The following is a 21,668-nucleotide window of genomic DNA, read 5'->3' on the forward strand; positions in this document are numbered from 1 at the left end:
GGCTACTATGTGAAATCTGGATAGGGTAAATCCACCAAAACCCTGGTACTTGGCTTGACACCAGAAGTTCAAGCCAATCCTGCTGTTATTTGTCTTACCTAAGGACTAGGGACCTTTCTGGCAGGACAAATATCAGTGTTTTGAAGCATTAGAGTATGATATTTTGTAAGAGGGCATACCACACTACAGACAGAATGAAAGGGTAAAATAAACAAAAGTAAGTAAGCCCTGCTTGTATATAATTGGTAGTAATTATATTGTGAAATTATTAAATGAAATACAAATTGAATAAGTCTCATGTATATCCAGGCGAGTTGTAAAAATGTGATTTACAATATATAGTATGCTCCTCAACACTACGCTTCACTAATATTGCTGTATGGCTGCCTCTGATAGCATTAAACACTTCAAAATATATGTATATTTTGCATATGGGCAAAAACTCACAGTCACACTAAGCAATGAAAGAACAATAGCATGCCTTTTATATTACAAGTGTCAACAGAATTTTTGACTAGATTATTTCATCTAGCTGACTTTTGCATTCAAACAGGAGTCTGTCTTAATTATCCTTGTTAAGCACACCGGATTACACATTCTATTTTTGCACTGCAAATGTCCAGCATTTTTGTTTCAAACACAATGAAATGTATATGGAATACTGCAATAAGTTACCACTTTGCTATGAGTAGCTCTTGGAAAACATAAAAAAACTCTAAAATGTCAATACCTAATGCATTAGAATATGTATGTAGACATTATATCTACATTACTAGGAAAAACAAAAACCCTGCAAATGAAACAACAGATTTGATGACTTTAGTCTATACCTGCTGCTTCGGACAGTATATACACTTCTACAGCCTATGAAGGCAGAGTTTACTGTGTGATATACACACACGTAAGTGTGGTAAAACAGTATTGCTGTATTATAAATAGTTAGAACTATACACAGTTCTACACAGCACATCACATTTTGGGCTCCAGCAGATTGAATTTTGGTTTTCTGTAATACATCATCGATGAATGAATATTTGTTCCATCTTAAGCAGCTTCTTCAGCGGAGCAATCAATGCCTGCATAAGTAAATTTCTCATATAGGGTAGTATTCACATAGGTCTGGAAAGGAAATAAGCAGAGAAGATTTGATGCAAGGTGCATTACCTCAAGAACTCTAAATAATATTGAAATTATTTATAGCCTAATTATTTATATAATTGTAAGTATATATATTTATATAAAATAGAGTTTTATTCTTACCTTCCTGTCTTCTAACATCCTATTCAGTGACACCAGTATCTGAGCAAACGATGGTCTTTCATATGGTTTCTCTTTCCAGCACTGTCTCATTAGGTCATACCTTTAAAAATCGAACACCAGCATTTGATAGTTTAGATACATAGGTTAAAGTTACAAATTTTTGATAATTTAAAGATTGTGCATATTCCACATTTCAGAGGGAAATGGATTTCTACATAGCTGAAGTTACATTTTCCATAGCTGGTTGCTGAATGAAAAGGAGTTTCTTTTACTCTGGAATAATCAAAAAGCTCTCTTTGAGCTAAAACCCTGGCATGTTGTATAAAGAACAGAATAACTGGCTGGAACAGAGAGCCTGAGAAAGTATTCATGGCAACTTAACAGTGTATGCTGTATACAAAAGGACCTAGGCACTTTTAAAATTTTTAATGTAGTTTTTATGTTTTGTATACCTTTTTAATTTTTAATGTAGTTTTTATATTTTCCAGTTAAAAAAAAATTGTTTGTTAGTTTCTTGTAGAAATAATCTATTTTCTATAGCTGAGATTGTGTTATTCTATTTCTTTTTTAGGTTTTTTCTGAGGCAATACTCACACTTCATCATCACAGTTGAGAGGCTTTTCCAGTCGGTACCCTTGAGGGAGTTTTTCATATAGTTCTGCACATGTCATTCCACAGTATGGTGTTCCACCTAAAGTTTAACCATTGTCATGAACAGAAGCAGGTTTTAATAAAAGAAAGTTTAATATCATAGTAGAAATGGAAAGGTATGACTAACATAGTAACAGCTAAATTAATCCAAAATTAGGTGGTATTTTGCAGCTACATTTTTATTGTTAATGCTTCCTTACTGCTTGACGCACAATATGGAGGAGAAAAGTAAAATTAAGTGTCAATTTTCTCATCTATGGAGCTGGCCTACTTTTCTCTACAAGTCTGAGGGCCAGGATCTGATAGTATTCAAAATGTTTTTTCAATAGTGTTGATGTCACTGGGAAGTCATTCCTTCATTAGCATCATAATTTTAAGATCTGGTATGGACTCATGGAGCTCTTACTGTCAGCTGGTTTTGCCCCTTTCTGTAGGTATTTGGCTGCTTAGACTCTTGATTTTCCACACTGCATCCATATCTAGTAAGAACCCATTTAGTAAGGAAAGCCAAGAACAAATCAGAGATCCAGAGTCCAGTCGGCAATGTGCACCACAGTCAGTAGCATCTCCTGGCCAGCAGACCATGGGCACATCTCCAAGGCAAATCACAAGAGAGGTGTAATACAAAGATTTTGAGTGGTGCAAGGCTGTATCACAATCATGATGGGTAAAGGTGTCTGCAGAAATGAACTCTAAATTTTATTTGACGGTTAATGTTCAAAAATTTTCTTCATGAATATTTGGAGTAGGAGGTGATTACTCCTCCACCCTGCAATATCATTAAAATATAAGTATTGAGTTAAAATGCAGGAAAGCTGAGGAAAAGCCACCCACCAGACTCAAAGCATGTTGTACTAAGGCTAATCATATGATATCTTGGAATTTATATTTAGGTATGGCCTGGATTTTACAGTGTAATGAAAACATGGTCGTTATGGTTCTTTTTCATTTAAAATGGTACCTGAATTGAAAATTTGACAATTGAATTTCCAAGCATACTGAACCTAAATAAAATGTATCAGAAAAAAACAAAGAAAATTGACATCTATTGGGAAGCAATATTTTTTAAAAGACTGAGTGAATAGAGCTGCCTTGGTGCAGATTATTTGTGCAGTACAAAATTCAGATACTTACCCAAACTAACAATTTCCCATAAGAGGACACCATATGACCATCTGCAATAGAGGGATATTATGAAGTGCAACAAGAATGCAACAAGAATGAAAATTTTAAAATGGTAGGTAGTTTTGCTAGTATTCAGGGAACACAGGGAAGTGTGATGTTTTTCTGTATTTTTGTAGTTTTGCATGATGATGGAGCTTGTATCAGAAAGCAGGAAAAATAGCAAAATTAATTCACTCTGAGTCAACCAAAGACCTTTATCAAATTGTGAGCTTTCAGCAAATACTGAAATTACAGGATTGCTTTTCCAAATACAATTTCTAGTTTCCTAAATAAAATACAAATATTTTCTGGGTTTCCCAAATATTCAGCAGGTCTCCAATTTTGAATAAGAAGTACAGCTAAAGTAATGGGGCACATCCAAGTAGGTTGTGAACACAGAACTTGATCAGACCCTGATGAAGAAATAAAAGTAACTTTTTTGTTATGGGTTTTATTTTTTGCTTCCATTGCTAACTCATGCTGACATTACTACTGAGTATTTTGAGTTAAGAGTGGATGTCTCATGCTAGTTGTCAAACTTTCCTTCATATGGAAAAATATTTAATTTTTTTTAAATGCCACCTGAACACATACTTACACATCACTATTTGTGGTGTAAACACTGTAATTCAAAGATTCAATTGCCATCCATCTCACTGGAAGCCGGCCCTAGAAATTATTTAATGAAAGTTTATTTTTTACTTGTTGGTATAACAATATTGCAGTTTGTATGCCAAGAATCATTCTGTGTTACCTTAGTGAAAACTGACTTTATGCAAGTAAACTTTATCAAGTAAAAAAACTTACTAAGCCTGTGCAGTTTTACAGAAGAAATTCTTTATTGTGATAGTGGTGAGACACTGGAACAGGTTGCCCAAAGAAGTTGTCAATGTGGGAGTGTTCAAGGCCAAGTTGGATGGGGCTCTGAGTAACCTGGTGTAGTGAAAGGTGGGGTTGGAACTAGATGGTCTTGAAGGAGCCTTTCCAAACAATCATTCCATGATCCTATGATTATATTATTTGCTTCCCAAAGGACAGTTCACATGAAAGTTAATATAAAAATTATCCGATCAGCATCAAGGTGAAATGTAAATAATACCTCAGATGATGCCTCTGACCTTCATGTTGCCTTGACAACAGAGTGCTATTTCTGGTGTTTAGCTACATTATGTTTATTACATATCTTCTTTCAGATCTCCAAAGCATTGGCTCTAGACACACCCTGATGTACGCCTGGTTACCTTCTTGCTAACTTTGGCCTTGTTCAATAGAATTAGACCATCTTGACTCATCTATTTTACTGTCATCCATATTCATATAAATTATTTTAAATTACATTTTATGTTACAGACCTGGTATAGGATTTGTTTACAAATAGATATGTTTATGTGTATATTAATAAACATGCATATTTTACATAGTAATTAATAAAATTTAAATAATCAGTTCTGTAATACCTATAAGTTTGCATTTTTTTAATATGAAAACACAGATTAAGAAATAAGAAAGCAAAATTTAAAGAACAGATTGTATCAATTTGTTTTGATCCTTACCATGGTCTTCTTAACGTAAACTTCCTGACCTCTTGATAAGCCAAAGTCAGCTATTTTTGCAACATAGTTCTCTCCAACCAAGATGTTTCTTGCTGCCAAATCTCGATGAATAAACTAAAATAATAATAATAATTAAATAATAATAATAATAATAACAATAATAATAATAATAATAGAATAATGATAATAATAGGATAATAGAATAATAATAATGATAATAGAATAATAATAAAATAATAAAAAATTAATAATAATAACAACAATAATAATAATAATAATAATAATAATAATAATAATAATAATAATAATGAAAACAGTATCATTGAGTTTTACATGTATTACTTTACTTCTGTATTGAAAATTGCAAACATTTGGAATAAGAACATAAAACAAATAAATTGGCTTGGTACGTCACTACCAAGAACATTTTAAACTTTATCTGAAAATGATAGCAGTTAATTACCATGTTGTTTTAGGTTTTAATGCCTCTTCCATGATTCCCCGTAACTAGTATTTGATAAGTTTAAATGGAGACAACAAAATAAATCTCATTCAGTGTGTGCTATAGAAGCTAAAATTAAAAATTAATGTAATTAAAGGGCATATTCCCTGGAAAAGTATTTTCCATGCTTTCAGGGGGTAGAGAGTTGGAGACTGACCTGTTTCTGGCTCAAGTAGTCCATCCCTCTGGCAACATCTGCTGCAAAATGCAGAAGTTGCTGAGAGGAAAGCGTAGATGCAGTACTGTTGGCAATAGCAAATGCTGGGTCTGTCTCTAGTACTCTGCTTTTCCGAAGGAAGTCCAGTAAATTTCCATGGGGAGCATATTCAATAGCAAGGTAAAGATATCCTAAGGAAACATCAGATAGCATATCACAAAGTAAGAAATGGTCAGTAATAGTCTTTAGAAATTTATACTACCTTGAGTGAAAAAAGGAAATCAACATAAAACAGGCTGGAGGGAAATGTCAAATAGGCTAATTTCGAGGAGTAGAGAAGAATTTAGAGCTAATGTTTAATATCAGTTCTGGAGCATTAATGTGGGCTTGTAGATCTAAACACAAGTTTATCTGACCTTTTAACAAATGTTGCACAGAGACCTGCTAGTGTTTCTCGGGACTGTGTGGGATATATTGTGAGAGGATTTTTTAAAACTAATTTTTAAAGTACATGCATTCAATAGTATCTTACCCCTATGTTCACATGCTCCCAAAAGATTTATGATGTTGGGATGATGACCAAGTTTACAAAGAACTTCAAGTTCTCCAGCAAAATCTCTGTGATCATCTTTTGAGGCATATTCTAAAAATCAAAAAAGCACACATTTATGTTTTAGTTTGAACTGAATTTATAACAATATTTTTTTTTTAATTATGAGGACTCTGTGTTGCTTGGGCCACTACTGTTTCAACCCCAGCAGAAAAACTGTAAGGTACATTAGTATTTACAGAAAAAAGTAGGATTTTTCAATCAGAGGGAAAAAAAAGTGAGAAACAAATGTCTGTAGAAGCTATCTGCAGAGAAAGGAAATATCTTAACAGACCCTGTCACTCTCTTCTTACCTGAGAGTGTAAAATGTTGTAGAAGATCTTATGAAAAGTAGCTGCTTAAAAATCCTTCCATATGTGTGCTGTTGACTATTTCTGCCTGTTATGCAGACCTTAACTATTTTTAAATTAATCATCACACTTAAAAGTATTTTTCAATTTGCCTAGATAATGACCTGGTGAATTACAATAAAACATGTATATTCTTGCCATATTGTATGTATTGTAGCTCTCTCTGGAATGTAGCTTTCATGCCCAGTGAATAAAAAGAAAAGTAATGATCCCCATGGTATGGGTATATATAGATGCATAGATGCAGTTGTCTCTGAACAGCTAAAGTGAACAAGATGAGCAAATGCTGTGCCCCAGCTCTCTGCTCCTATCTATCCAATGCATTTCGCCTTGCAGATGAACTCATGTGAGGCTCATACTCATCTATGAATTGAAAAATACATGATAGTTAATCATATCAACCACTGAGGAGAAATGGAACCAACTTTACCCAGCAGAAATACAGTTGTTGACAAATCTTGGCCTACTGACACCTGATACAATTTAATTAGCAATTTTGAATATTTATTTTAGCTTTAAAAGAGGGCTACTAAGCATTTTGTATGACAAAGAAACATTTGGAATACACAGTCAAGAAACTCTTTAGTCACAGAATTGCTGGTCTTTACTACCTTTCATCCTTTTTATTGCAGCATCCATGCGTAAGCCATCTTTCTTAATGCGTGCTTTCAGGACTTGCCCAAAGTTACCTTCCCCAATCACATCTTGAAATTTTATGTCATTCCATTCAAGAACTGGATAAATAGTAGGATCTGGACTGTTTTTGGCTTTCCTGCTCAGAGTGAGAGTACCTGAGTTAAACTGCAGAGCTGGCTCTTCCCTCTGCAACAGAGTTAAGAAAATGACATTAAGTGTGATTTCTACTTCACTGAGCAATGCCCTGGTTACATTTCCCAAATACCTCTGCTCACTCATCTACACACAAACACACACACACACACACACACATACAGAGCTTAATCCATCTCTTACATACACCAGAGTGAGTACATTACACAGTTACAGCCACTTGAACTGCAACAAGCAGTTTCTGCCCAGATCCACAAAATTAATCAGGCTTGCAATTTGTGTGTAATTACCTTTTAGATCTGGGCCTCTTGAACAGTTTATAATCATTCTGAAGATGAAGGACATGGGCAAAAATAATGTGATAAAACAGATCTCAAAACCAGTTATAAGTCTCAGGTTTAAGATTTATCTCATATTAGGCTTAATTAATTAAATCTTGTGTTGCTCAGGCTCAGCAGGAAGGGTGATACAAGAAGAAGCAAGGAAATAAAAAGAAAGAGGAAATTATCTTCTTCCATGCCTAAGGAGACATCTCCTCTTCAGTTACATATTCTCATAAAAAACTTCTGTGGGAAGAGTTTTAGGAGTAGGAGACAAAGCCATTTAGTGTGGTCTGCAGACTGATCATATGATTGGGTGAGCCCCACACCCCTATTTCTGAAACAACCTATTTAGATATGAAGGAGCTCTTTGGACCAGCTTCATTCTGCCCCACAGGTTGCCCTCTGAAGGCAGAGAAAAGCACCAGAAAGCAGAGTCATTAAAAGACTGCAGCAGGATCCAAATAAATATGTGTGCATAGAGAGATATCTATGTGATGTTAAAACCTTCAGCAATTTCCCACAGCCAAAACTATGATGTTGCTGTTGATAGATCCCTGGTGGACTGTCCCCAGGTTGAAAATGGATGAGCATGTATCAGTAGCTGATGATGCTCGAAAGTAACATTAAATATTTGGTAGTGTTCAAAATCAGGCATGACTTCATAGAGACAGAACAGGCTCCTCTATTCTGTCTGGCTTGTACTTGTCATATACAAGTGTGACAAGGCAGAAGAGGGAGCAGAGCAAAAGGTCTGCAAACCCTTTTTCAAGTCAAGTTTTCTACCTCCTAGCCCGTAACTATGATGGCTTTAGCTTTGGGTCACTAGTAGAGAAGCTTTACGGCAGTACTAATTGTACACATTAAGTGAAGACAGTGTTTGGGAAAGCCAGGAAAAAGAAATTGAAAGAAAACATGGGAAAAGATGAGCTAAACTTAATAACGAAACTGACACAGGAAAGCCAGAAACCCACCACCACATTTTGGAAAGCCTGAGCCATTCGACGCTGGAAGTTGGCTCGCTTTAACTGCAGCATGATGAAAAAGGCCAGGAGAATTGTCACACAGGTCATCCCTGCAGAGCCAAGGATAGCAATAAGCAACATTTTGCCTCCTTTTGATTCATATGAAGCTGTTGAAGAAGGACGTAAGAATTCATCATCATTTTCAGCTTATTCTGAATTTAGTAATACATTACCAATGTGCAACTGAATACTCCTGTCTTGTAAACTGTTTAAAGAGCTAAGGATACATCCCTTTGTTTTCCAAAAATGTCAGAAACATTGGATGCTCTGAGTTTCATACATATGAGCACCTACATATTCTATTGAATTCAGTCAGAGAAGAGATAAAGCAACATTCAGTGATCTAATGGTCTTGCTGTATGCAGTTCCTTTAATTTTTGAGTTATTGGGCCCTTTTCAGTGGATATACAAAAATGGTTCATGTTGTCACTTCATCAATACTATGCAGTGAAATTAAACTTTGGTGGTGCTGTGTAATGTGTCAGAATTAATAGCAAAAGAAAACTCAGATTAAAAAAATAGTATAATGACAATGTCATAGCTAACTCGTTTATACAGTGCTGGTTTGTGCAAATCCAGTGTGATGGATTAACTAACCTTTAGTTTCTGGAAGAGTCTTCAGTTCAAACGATGTGTTTGGGTTGCTCAAGCCAATATTGTTCTGAGCATTAATCTGAACCTGGTACACAGTGTCTGGCTCAAGGCCCTTGAGGTGATATTGAGTAATGCTGGTGTTCTTTATGATAATATCAATGTGGTTGTACTCAGCCTTGCCATAAATTTTGTAGCTGATGATGATGGAGGAGATGGAATGACCCTCAGCAGCTGTCCAAGAGATGACTGAGGATGTGTCTGTGGTGTTAGAAAACCTGATGTTGTTCGGTGCAGGAGGGATTCCTGAGAACAAACACAAACACACAAGGCATTGGCGTGTACACCACCTCTTTCTCCTTTCCATAGAGAACAAAACATTTTCCTCAGTGCTTTTGCTGTTCTAAACAGATTTTTTTTGATGAGCTATGGTAACTGAATGCAATAATTTTATGATCTTGATGTGCTGTCATCCTTGTAGCAATATTCCATACTTCCAGCAGAGGTTGGAGTGGCATTCAACATACTGTCTTGGATGAAGATACACATCCTCTGAGCTGTATGCAAGCACACCATATTTGCTTTCAGGTTAATGCAAAAAGGATTAATTTCCTTCTATGCTGTATCATCATTCCCTTGTAATTCCCATGTCCCATACTTTCACTGCTTCTAAGAGCAATTACCTGTCAGGCTGTTAGAGAGAAAAGAAATTGATACCAACACTTCCAAAAATCTAATCAGAAAACCACCAGCAGGGGTGAGCGCTACACTTGCAGACTTGTAGACACAGCCATGAATAATAAGCTAAGTACCTTCTCCTGGAAAACAGTACCCTTATGTGTTTCTCAGTGCAGTTTGGTGTCAGAGCTCAGGAAAATGGAGAGTCCCATGACAGACATTGTTACTTCCACTAACACATGTAGGATTTCAGTGAGGGCCTCCTTACATGACCTATAAGGAAGAAAAAGCCCACCTTTCAAGTGTGTGGTAAGGGCAGTGTCACCCATCAGCCATTCAGATGGACAGCTGTTCAGATGGTACTTCATTCAGATAGGGTGTTTGTTGTGGTGGTGTGAAAGCACAGTGCTCACACTCAGGGAATTCAAGGATGATCTTCAGTGTAGCACACTTAACTACTCTTTGCTCAGAGGGATTTTAGCTTGCACTGTATCTTCTCTTCTTTAAGTGCTGACTATTTCTGTATTGTCATAGCCGAATTGAGTAACAAAAGAGCTTGGAGTAGTGAACACTGATGGCTCATCATTCTGAGGAGGAAAAAAACCCGCTACTTGTGTCAGAAGCATGAGTCGCACTGAAATGAAGATGTGGATTCTCAAGCTTGTTTTTCTCCATTTAAAAGAAACCCACATTAATAGTTCCTGACAATTTCCAGCAGAAGAATTCCTTTGGATGCTGAGCTTTCCAAACAATAGCAATAACAACCATAAGCGACCATCAGGAACTAAGTGTTACCAAAATAAAGGATTACATTTAATGTAGTCATCAAGTGACAATTAGTCTGACCACTGCGGGTTACATGAAGAATTAAACAGAAGGATGTGAATCAGCACTTACTGTCACTGAAAGTCCATGCATACAGATAGTTGCTCCATTCTCCTTGGGACCTGGTGTTCACCCGTACCCTGCACATGTATTGCTGTCTAGGCTCAAGATCTTTAATAATCAGGGTAGACATATTTCCTGGCACTTGAGTAATAACACTGCTCTTGTCACCGTTGTCATTCACGCTCTTCCTTTCCACTTCAACACGAATATCATCCTCTGTCCTCAGTGTTAAGGGATGCCATGACAAATTCAGTGATGTCATACTTTTTGGAAAGAGAGTGATACCTTCTGGTGGAGGAAGACCTTGGAAAAGCCACAGTGAAACAGGGAACAACATTTCATGTCTGGTAAAATAGGGGTACAGTTATTCCCAACCACTTGCCCCAGTTTGGGGTGACATAGGGTAATTCTCTCAGCCATCCCACATAATTTGGCTAAAGTTACGTCTAAGAGTTGTTGATAGTCCCATAGTATCTTAGCAACAGATGATGTGCCAATAAAATGGCATCTTCAATGAGCTGGTGTTGCAGATGGACTTTTTAGATGTGAGAAGCCAAAAGTTGTTGTCTTGCTAGATAGGTCCTGGTGCAATCCTCATTTATTCTGTATGTCTATATTCAGTTTATTTAGTTTGGGATCTATCCTAAATGGACTAAAAACTCTCCAGCTTGTTAAAACATCTTCATTTTTAAAGTAAATTGATCTGACATTAAGAGGAAGGACTGCAAAAAAATTATTCTTATCTCCAACTCTGTTGCATAGCCAGCCAAAATGTATAAATTTTCCTTTCCTAGATCTCTCATCTCTAAATCAGGGAAAATAATAGCTCTGTCTTTTTCTGGTTTTCTTCATTTTTTGATTTGGTTTTTTCTTTTCTTTCCCCCCTTTTTTTTTTTTTTTTTAATATCCATTTGCCTGAGATTCTTTTGAAAGAGTCTACAAGGTTTTCAAGAGCAACTTTCTTTGCTCTAGTGAAAGTGTTATGACAGAGATCAGGGAACAGACAGCAAAGAAAAAGAGCTGAAATACCCCATTTTTAAGAAGCCACAGTGATCCCTTACCAAGTGCAGCTGTTGTGAAGCTGGCCTGTGGTCCAGGATGGCCTTCCCCACCTTCCCCTTGCCGACTCAGCTGAACACAGAACTGATACTCAGTTTTGGGCTCCAGATTGTCCAGTCTTTTAGTTGTGCCTTTTACTGAGAACAAAAGTCAAAAGTAAGTAATGCCATGGCCCATGTTGAAATATGTTATGGAAGAAGATGTTTGGAAAATACAAGTTAAGGTACACAGGCTCCTTTTTTTTTGTTGTTGTTTTTGATTCAGTAGGATAAACTAATTAGAAGTATAAAATAACTGGTTTTAAGTTGAGCTCCAACCCACTCCAAAGGTTGCTTCATCTGCCCTTCTTTCAGGACAAAACAATACTGGTTGCTTAGTCAGTGTCCTTTCTGTACACAGATCTTGGGTTATACTGATTTAGTAACAGCTGTTGTTAAAGGTCCTGTAATGTTTCCTGTAATATTTTAGGCTATGCATAAAATTTGAAAGGATAGCTGGAGGAGGTCATCTAATTAATAAGCAGGTATCATTTTGCCTATACCATTACTGATAAATATTTTGGTAACTATTTGTCTCACTAGGGCCACCATGAAGGCAATGCAAGATGGTAGATGCCCCAGCATGTCTCTATTCTGCCCACTGCTTTTGGAAACCTTCTGTTTGCATGGGAGTTTAAAACAGATGGGCCCAATACTGAGTACAAATAATCCTAAAGAAGGAGGGGAAAACCTTTTGTTCCTGAAGTGAATATTCACTTTCAACAACTGTTGATGTAACACATCTACATGAATATTATGTGTAATGATAAACAGTCACACATCCAGTCACAAAAGGTTTAATTTCTATGCGTTGTAGAGTCTTTTGAGGCTAATCAGGAACAGAAACACATGACATTTCAGTTGGTAGGTGAAGTTTGTCTTTAAGGGAATTAAAGAACATCCTCTTACCTTCCACAGACATCCAAGACTGATAATGTTTTGCTGGCTTGTACAGAAGTTTTGTTGACACAACAGGTCCATCTCCATTGTGTAACTCAGCATTGATATCAATTATGAGAAAATTATGTCCTCTCTCTGTCAGCCGTGGGGCATACTGTGGCACAGGAGGAACTGAACAAGAATGCAAGTATTAAACTAACCTTTTAGCTCCCTGTATCATTAAGACTCTGGTTATTTCTAGATCTGTAGAAAAATGAAAGGTGCTCTTCAAAACTCTCATAAAATAGATGGCACTTTACGTGCTAAAGCTGACAGTTAAGATATTTTTAAAAAAAACCTTGGGTGTTCTTCTCAACCTTATCATCACACTTATTCTTTCAATACACATAATTAGTATGTTATTTATAATGGGTTTCGGTTCGTATTCCAACTGTAAATATTTATTCAGGCATTTTCTGGCAGTGCAGAGAACAGAAAGCTCAGCCATACTAGAGTATAAAGCTGTACTTAAAATTAGAGAGACAAGGACACTTGAAGAAAGCTTTTACCTTTGACTGTAACTTGAAATGGTTTCTCTGCCATTCCTGCTACTGTCTGCACACTGCAAACCCAAGTTCCTGTATCTCCGGGCAGGACTCGATTAATTCTAAACATGGCTTCAGAATGATTACTGGTAGAAATTTCATCAGGCTGAAATGACAGAAGATGAACAGGACCTGAAAAATTTGGGCATTTTGGAGTATTCCAATGATACTTTGAGATTAGTGATATCTATAAAAAGCAACTATAACAGTCAACTCCATATTTTCATATGTGCTGAGAAGTTCATGGGGTATCCTAGAATATCAAAATTTCATATTATACTTGAAAACCATAGTATGCATTAACTACAGATAAAGTCAATATAAACATGAAAAACAGCAGAAGGCTGTTATAAAGGAAGAATTACTTCCTTTATTAATTGATCAGAAGCCTACCTTTAGGACAGTTCCATCTTGCTTCAAGAGTTTGAATTCTTCAGATTTAGGAAGTGGCATCCCTGTTGCTACACAAAATGGCTTGAACTCGACGCCAGAATTGAGTTCCACAGGATCTAGTAAGTTTACTATCTGAGGCGAAAGATCTGCTGAACCTACAGAAGACATATGTCACCCTTCCAACAGACATTTTAAAAGACCGGTTTAGGTGTGCAGGCAGTTTAGGTGTCTGGTTCTGCCTTCCCTTATGTGGGCATATGCAAGAATCATGCTTCACAAAGTCAACATTTTTACATCATTTTCCATATAATGTGAGAACGAATAAGCCCTGTGTTCACTCTTCTTTCTTTTCCTGATCCCTCTCCTCTCTTTCTTGTTGACATTTTAAGCACAAACAGTCTAGCCGTGGCAAAATCATGCACACATTTTGTTCTGAATATACAGTGCCTACTTGCTCTCTGTTTTGTCTGTTTGTAAGACCAGAGAGATCACAACAGTATAATTTGGTTGGTTGGATCACACCCTTTATTTCTCTGTTTGGTTTTGTTCTTGAACAGTTTCACTTATCAGCAGTGGATTTGTCACTTTATTTATCTAGCTAAAACAATAAATGCCGAGTGTATCTTATAGAATACCTTGCCTGAATCCAATGAGACAAGGTATGTTCAGCTTTGTAAACCTAACTTTCTATTAGAGAGACAGAGCAGTTTTAAACTCTGGTGTTGTCTTAATGTCTCAGTCATCGCTTTCAGGTCATGAAAGTGATGGTATAGGAAAGTATATCATGGTATAGGAAAGTATGCAGCCAGCTAAGAGGTAGATAATGGTAAAATACCATGAGTTTATACAAAAAACTGGATGAGCAGCTTCTGTCAGGGATTATGTTAAAATCAACCAAGTCCTATGAAGTAAAGCTTGAAATGCACCATATGGGTCAGAGGCTTAAAAATACTGTATTGCAACAAGGCTGTACAGAAGTGTCTGTGCCCCTGGAAAATAGGGGGTGGAGCAAGAATATCAGCCTGGAGTGGTAATACTGTACCAACAATAAGATCTGTTTTAGTTACACTGGGAACAACCATTTAGTACCTTACATTACCTTTTTTTTCACATTGCAGACCATGCCATCCGAAGGAGCAGATGCAGCCCTTAAATCTGTCGCATATTCCTCGATTGTGGCAATTACATTTGAGTTTGCAATCTGACCCATAAAATCCAGGTTTGCATTCTGCAAGTACATATGTTACAGTTAGTGTAAAGGTGCTAGAAAATGTCTTCCAGTATTTTTCAGTCTCATTACTGAAAAAAACTTTTCATATGACTGTAAAATATATCATCTATTACTCTTCTTTGTTGGCTCCCTTCTGTATTTCCTGTGTGCAGAATATTAAGGATCCCCCCCATTCTTTTTTTTTTTTTTACTATACCTTTATCACATTCCAGTCCCATCCATCCTGTGGCACAAGAACAACCATATGGATCTGGTAGACAGAACATAAAGTTTCTACAGCCGTAATTTTCTTTACAGGTCTCTTCACATGTTTTACCAAATGTGTTGGCTCCGCAAGCTGTTGAAGGGAGAGAGGGAAAGAATAACCCAACAGCATTGTCCATGAAAGAGCTAGTGCTTCTAATGATACTTCATTAAAAAAAGAAAACATGAATTTTAATTAAAAATGGCTATTTGATCATTCAAATATATTAACAACCACAGCAACTTAAGTCACAGCTGTTCTAATAGTCAAGTACAGACAGCAGAAACAAACAATTTTCTCACTGTGAGGATCTGTCAGCCAAGGATCCTTGCTTTTGATCTGCAGGGACAGCAAAAAATTTTGTTTATAAGCCTTTCTAATGTAAAATGGACAAGCAGTGCTATGAAACCCAAATATTCTTAGCAGTGAATTCATGCGAAACTGCTGATGTCAAGGTTTTTCTTCTAAGATAATAGTAGTGCTATGCTGGAGTGGTTTGAGTGCCAACTATTCCAACAGCTTAGCTCTAGTATTTTCAGCACTGCAATTCAGTCAAATAAAAGGATACATACTTAGCAGTGAACCCAAGAGATGCTTGGAGAAGTCAAAGCAATGTGATGCCAACTCTAATTTTTCCAGAATCCAAACTACTTGCCACAGACACAGATTTGCACAGACATACATTGTGATGTTCCTACAGAGACAAAGCACCCTGTGAGCACATTAGCAGCTTCTTCAGAAGCAGCCAGGGAATCTCTAGCATATTTTCTAGTGCCAATATATTCTTAAGATGTCCTGTACTACCATGCATTTAAGTTATTCAGCAGCACTGAGCATACTAATTTCAAGGGAATCATAGGACAGCCATGATTTGTAGTGACCTCAAAGATCATCTGGTCCAGCTTTTTGTGAGAAAAGGAGCCTAGAAGATACTAGGCAGCATATTTTCCAAGTGCATATTGATCAAGAAGTGTTGGAAACATTCCTCTTCCCTAGCAACGTAATCTCTACTAGGAGAAGAGAGAAAGAGAAATTAAATCATAACTGCAAGAACAGCCAGAACAGAATTCAGGATTCATCTCACCCAACTCTGTCTTGTCTCTAGCACCAGCTGTAAATGCTGTAGCTTTCAAGAGTAAAACCAGGCACTCCTTATGATCCTTCCCTCAATAATATGCCAATTTCTGTTACTGAGAATAAATTAATAAGCAATCTCTGAAAATATTATTTACTTACCTTTCTCACATGTTTTTCCCATAAAACCTGGAGGACAGATGCATTCCCCAGTATCTTCATGACAAATGCCATTGTTTGTGCAGGAAGGGCAGTGGAAGCTACAGGAAGGGCCCCATTTCTCAGCTTCACATCCTTTTATGGAAAAATAAAATGATATATTTGTTGTCTTCTTATTCAGTAACCCTTCAAGTTGTAATATTCATTTTAGAGCAAACAGTAAAATACATAAAAGTAAAATCTATATGGACCCCCACATTCCTGCCAACTCGACCATTGTAGTTATTAAGGTAGCAGTAGCTGCAAAATGCAAATTTGAGCCATTACATTTATTTATTCACAACTCCTGGAACTACTGTGTGGATATTCATGAATGAAATGTGTGTTACCATCATAAATAATTTCTCTACAATGTGAGATATTTGAACAGCTATCTATTTTTTCACATCAATTCTGTATTTCTGTCCAAGTTAACAGAATATAATTTTCTTTCTATCTGATGGACACAGAAGCATGAGAAGCAAAGTGTGTAAAATACTTATTGGAAAATATCCCAATTCATTCTTTCATCCAGTAGGAAGTGAAACTTAAGAGCTAATTAAAACTAAGGCAGTTTGTGAAGTTACAATAATGTATGCAAAAGATGATGAACCTTAGGATGAGCAAGGTTTGAATAAAACCCACTATAGGGAATAGGGAGACCCAGTGAAGAATTACTTCCTTTATTAATTCTTGGTGTTTGAAAAGCTGAGATGCTGACAAAAGAGCTAGCTGTCCTGGCAGTAGCTAAGATGAGCTCAACTTAAATCTGATGGGGTGTTTTTTTTCTATCTCAGCTGTTGACATCAATATCAGCTTGTACCAAAGACCCTTGGGTAAAACTTTCTTCTGACATAATCTGATAACAACAAAAGTCAAGAAAGATTTTGGTCCTTATTTGGGCACAATATGTTTAATTTCAGATTAATTTTGACTTTTAACTATTAATCATCACCACACATTAATGGAACTTACGTCTTACAATAAGCCTCGTGTAAGCAGAAGTAAAAAGGTTTCCTCCTATATATCTGGCAGAGTAAACCCCTGCATCCTGTGGCTGGACTTGAGGGTAGGAGACTTCCAGCTCTCCTGGCACTTCATGCCTGGGCACAGAGTGGATGAAGGAGCCTGAGGAAGGAGCACACAGATACCACAGACAGATGTTGTTCACCCTCTAAATAAAGAAATGAGCTTGCACTGGTTGCTGAAAGACAGTTGGGGCAAGCTAAGCAGCAGAATCTTTTTTTTATTAATTATGAATTTTCTGACAACTCTAGCTACACTGGTCATCCATAATTGGACAAGTGCAAGTAAAAAGGAAGAGAAATCTTGAGGAGATTTAGTAGATAAACAGGACAAACAACTTCACACTCATCTTTGATAAGAGCTTAGTGGTTAAAAGTGTTCATTTTGTTTCTTGGTCTTTTCTGAAGTAAGGGATAAAAATCCATAAGGATTCTAGGGTGGGAGGAGTTTAAGAGCAAATGCCAACCAGGTCCAATTCCATCTGACCAGCACAAAGATTTACTTAGGAGACAAAAGCAGGAAGAACTCAGCACAGCTTTATCTTTTCTTCCCAGATTTAATACATTTCTGTTTCTTCCAGATTTTTTCACCAAAGACCCTTTTTATTTTATTCTAAGTTTGTTGTACTTGGTCATACATGCTTGCTAAATAAGGCAATAGTATTTGGTCTTCTTCCATCCCTCTGGATCACCAAGTAACAACATTTGAACATTGGTTGCTGTCAAAGAGAAGTTGCATCCATTGAACTTCAGGACCCCCAGGAGTCTTTCCACTCCAGTCTGTTAGAGCAAGGCCGCTGCAGTTGGTTGATGCCAGGTCCAGCTAGATCTCACTAAAATATTTATGCACATGCTCATCCACACTGTACAAACAAAGTCATCCACCAATATACCCACACAGCACAACTGTGATTTTATGACTACTGCATATCTGTATGACACTGACTAAAATAGCTTGGATTGGAAGGAACCTGAAAGATCATCCAGTTTCGAACCCCCTGCCATGGGCAGGGACACCTTGCACTGGATCAGGTTGATCAGGGTCCAATCCAATCTGGCCTTGAATACTTCCATGGATGGAGTAACCAACACTTCTATGGATAGCCTGTTCCAATAATTTACTACACTCACATAAAAAAATTTCTTTCTTGTACCTGATCTAAACACACCCCTTTTTCAGATTAAAGCCATTCCCCATTGTCTTGTCACTGTCAAAAGTCTCTCTCTACATTTCCTTCAGCTCCATTAGTACTGGAAGGCTGCTATAGAGGTCTCCCTCTGGACTTTTCTCCTGGCTGCAAATCCCAACTTGATCACATTAACAACCCAGACAGTCCGATCCTGTTCTGATTCGCAAGCTTGAATGGCTGAATGACCATTACCAATGGTACTCTCATTAATCAAATTGTCCTCATCTTCTACATTCCCTTACAGTTACTGTTGCAGTGTGATTTCATGGTTTCCCCAGAACCCCGGGCTCCTCTCCTGAAGGTGTCCTCCCAGGTGTGTCAATCACTCCTCCTTTCCCCACCCTGATCCCTGCTGAGCACTGTCTGTCACTCCTGGCATTCCAGAAGTGTGTCGAGTGATTGGGCAGATTCAAAAGATGCCCTCCACCCCCGGGGGGCATTGGGCCATCCAGGTGTCCTTTGTCCCCTGAGACATGTACCTGGTTGGTGGGTTCCCTATCCCGTACCTGGTTGGTGGGTTCCCTATCCCGTCCCTGCCCCAGGTGAAAGGGAGAGCAACCACACAGTCGAGAGAGTTCTTTTGGAGCTCTGACTGGATTCAGAGGTCTGTGGGCCAGAATAAAAGCTCTGGATTAAACCCTCCATCAGAACTGACTCCTTTCCTTCACCATTGCCTTAAAGGCTTCTCTGACAGCAGGAAACCTGAGGAGCGGACCCTCTGCGAGAAGAAGCTCCATCCCACCACCTGAGCTCTGGCTTGCCTGGACTTGTCCTCATGCGCCTAGCTGCAACATCCAGCTAGCCAAAATTGCCTCTGGGGTGAAACACCACAGTTGTCGCTATTTGGCTCAGCAGCAGGGGCCAGACAAGCCAGGACCTGTCCCGTTCTCTATATTGGAGCCTCCAATACATGTCACACTGAAAATGCAACAACTTTTTTCCCCTTTTTTCCCTTTTTTCACTTTTCTTAAATTATTTAGAAGGCAAACAGCATCAGGTAGGATGTTTGTTGTCTGTGATCATACATACTATCAATTTGACCGTTGTCAAATTTCAGGCAGCCTAGAAATGTAAAACTTTGCTGAGGATCATAACCAAAACAGCAGAAAGACTGTGGGTCACTGTGGTCCATGACAGAACCATTCTCCATGAAAACAGGGCCAAATTAAAAGATTGAATAATTAAGGGGATTTGTTTTGAAACTCTGGGGCATTCTCTAGTATCTTTTGAATTACAAGTTGTGTAACAAACTTGACAACAAAGCATTAAGAAAGCTTTAAGTTTACAGTCTGCTAAGCAAGGCTCAGTTCGTATGACTTGTTTTCCAAGATGTTATGCCAATGTCTTAAAGCAACCCTGTTTAGCAGAATAATTTCATTGTCTAGACAGCCATTGTGAGATTATGTAAGGGGAAAGCAGTACTTGAAACAACTGAAGTGAAAGACTGCAACATGTAGTTGGAGAAGCCTTTTCTCTTCTTTTCCAGCTGCTGTAGCAGGACTTCTCAGAAATGTTTCAGCTTCAACCTCAGCTGAACCATTTAACCTACTGTCCAGAGGCAATCTGAGATTTTTTGCTGAATTTCCAGATGGAATCACAGCTAAGGGAGTACCACGATGTAAGTAGTCCTGCTACAACATCGCTTCTGGTTCTTTTCTGAGAAACTGGTGATAGGAGATCACAAAATTTTCCTAGGGACAGTATAATTACAAGTGACAGCAAACTTGTCTGCTGTGCCCTGACATAGCTGAATCTGTGAAGTGCAAAGAAACAGGTATTTGTAAAAGGTTACTCTGCCTATTGCCTTTTTAAAAGACACCTTTTATCTATTTAATTATTCCAGCCTGTTGAAGTGCTCCAGGTAATCAGTAACTGGGATTGAGGCTGACTCACTACATGAGTTCTTTGGCAGTGTGTTGACTTTCTTACCTCATCCTGCTCTATTTACTCCCTGTGTCCTGGTGGCTCACTATAAGCTAGACCGTCAAAGATGGAGCAGAATATTACACATGCATCCCACAATCATAATTTGATGTGGTTTAACAATTTGAGTATGAAGGCACTGTGAGTTATAGTGACCTCTATTTTTGTATTTTTCTATAGGAGGTAGATAGCAACCTGCACATATTTCTAAACATCAAGCAGAAGCAACACACAGCTGAACGGTGATTACATGTGATTTAGGTGCCATGCTAGATAGAAGAGTTGGTGTTACAAAATTTACAACCTGACTAACTCTTGTAGTTGAATGAAATAAGGACTAGATTTTGTTTACATTTTTTTCTTTCTAATAGCAGAGTACTGGTGATTAATTTCTTAGCTTGAATGGCATCATAGAAGGTAAATGGCCTCTCAAAAAGCCTTCTGAAGAATGCAAAGTATGGCTTGAAAAACTGTAGAAATGCAGTGAAAGATGCACTAACTGGGTATTCACAGTGGCCCGGAAAGAAAAACAACCAACCAACCTAAAAACAACCAGGCAATTATATAAAGGGATGTAGAAGGAAATCAAAAATTAAAACAAAAAACAAACCAGAGATATAATTGGGCATTTTGGTGGAAGAGAAACAGGTCAGATCAACATATTGGATATGGAAATTCATCCCTTTAGGAAACATTAAATGTGCGAGGAATGATGCCTGCTACAGCTGCACAGCATGGGCATCACAAGCCGTAACTTTAAAAGACTTACTTGGCCCTCAGCTAAAACAATTATAGCAGAAAGAGAAAAGACAAGAAAGCTTGAATACCATTCTTGTAGATCACGGCATCTTCCTCTTTTGATGCCATTCTGATGAAGGAGATGTTCACATGCTCTCCCTTATTTGCTGTAACAGTTAATGCCACTGGGTGGAATGAAGCTGAAACAGATGTGAAAAATAGCAGTTACTGTCTCTATCTGGTCTCTGGCCTGATAGCTGAGAATGGTTTACAGCATAAGCCTCACATAGATTTTGATGTCAATTTCTTTAGAGCATAAAGTGATTCTTTACCATCAGCAGCCTCAACCTATATTTTGGCAAAGACATAGGAATTGCCTATACCCTGAAACAACAGACTGCCACTAGAACCTGAGGCATGAAAAAAATAATTGGTTTCTGGCTAACTGGAAACAGTTTCTAACTAGGAGCTCCAACTGGCTGTAAAACATTTTCCAAAGTTTCTTTATCTCTTAAGACATTTTTAAAGCAGAC

At 37.6% G+C, this 21,668-nt stretch overlaps 1 protein-coding gene across 1 annotated transcript in view; it reads right to left on the bottom strand.

Moving 5' to 3' along the window:
- Positions 1 to 232: 232 nt before the first annotated feature.
- Positions 233 to 21,668, bottom strand: part of TEK (TEK receptor tyrosine kinase) — a 41,251-nt gene continuing 19,815 nt past the window's right edge. The window contains exons 3-23 of the mRNA XM_053932301.1: positions 21,225 to 21,335; positions 17,235 to 17,387; positions 16,224 to 16,355; positions 14,940 to 15,080; positions 14,612 to 14,740; positions 13,513 to 13,667; positions 13,084 to 13,225; positions 12,545 to 12,706; positions 11,600 to 11,734; positions 10,548 to 10,841; positions 8,979 to 9,278; positions 8,331 to 8,488; positions 6,859 to 7,069; positions 5,820 to 5,930; positions 5,288 to 5,478; positions 4,629 to 4,742; positions 3,674 to 3,744; positions 3,046 to 3,086; positions 1,855 to 1,951; positions 1,261 to 1,360; positions 233 to 1,119 (exon numbers count right to left, since the gene is read on the bottom strand). Coding sequence (XP_053788276.1) covers positions 1,045 to 1,119; positions 1,261 to 1,360; positions 1,855 to 1,951; positions 3,046 to 3,086; positions 3,674 to 3,744; positions 4,629 to 4,742; positions 5,288 to 5,478; positions 5,820 to 5,930; positions 6,859 to 7,069; positions 8,331 to 8,488; positions 8,979 to 9,278; positions 10,548 to 10,841; positions 11,600 to 11,734; positions 12,545 to 12,706; positions 13,084 to 13,225; positions 13,513 to 13,667; positions 14,612 to 14,740; positions 14,940 to 15,080; positions 16,224 to 16,355; positions 17,235 to 17,387; positions 21,225 to 21,335 — 3,023 coding nt within the window. The 3' untranslated portion in view covers positions 233 to 1,044. The remainder of the gene's footprint in view (positions 1,120 to 1,260; positions 1,361 to 1,854; positions 1,952 to 3,045; positions 3,087 to 3,673; positions 3,745 to 4,628; positions 4,743 to 5,287; positions 5,479 to 5,819; positions 5,931 to 6,858; positions 7,070 to 8,330; positions 8,489 to 8,978; positions 9,279 to 10,547; positions 10,842 to 11,599; positions 11,735 to 12,544; positions 12,707 to 13,083; positions 13,226 to 13,512; positions 13,668 to 14,611; positions 14,741 to 14,939; positions 15,081 to 16,223; positions 16,356 to 17,234; positions 17,388 to 21,224; positions 21,336 to 21,668) is intronic.

The sequence above is a fragment of the Vidua chalybeata genome, chromosome Z (assembly GCF_026979565.1).
Source record: "Vidua chalybeata isolate OUT-0048 chromosome Z, bVidCha1 merged haplotype, whole genome shotgun sequence".
Classification (NCBI taxonomy): Eukaryota; Metazoa; Chordata; class Aves; order Passeriformes; family Viduidae; genus Vidua; species Vidua chalybeata.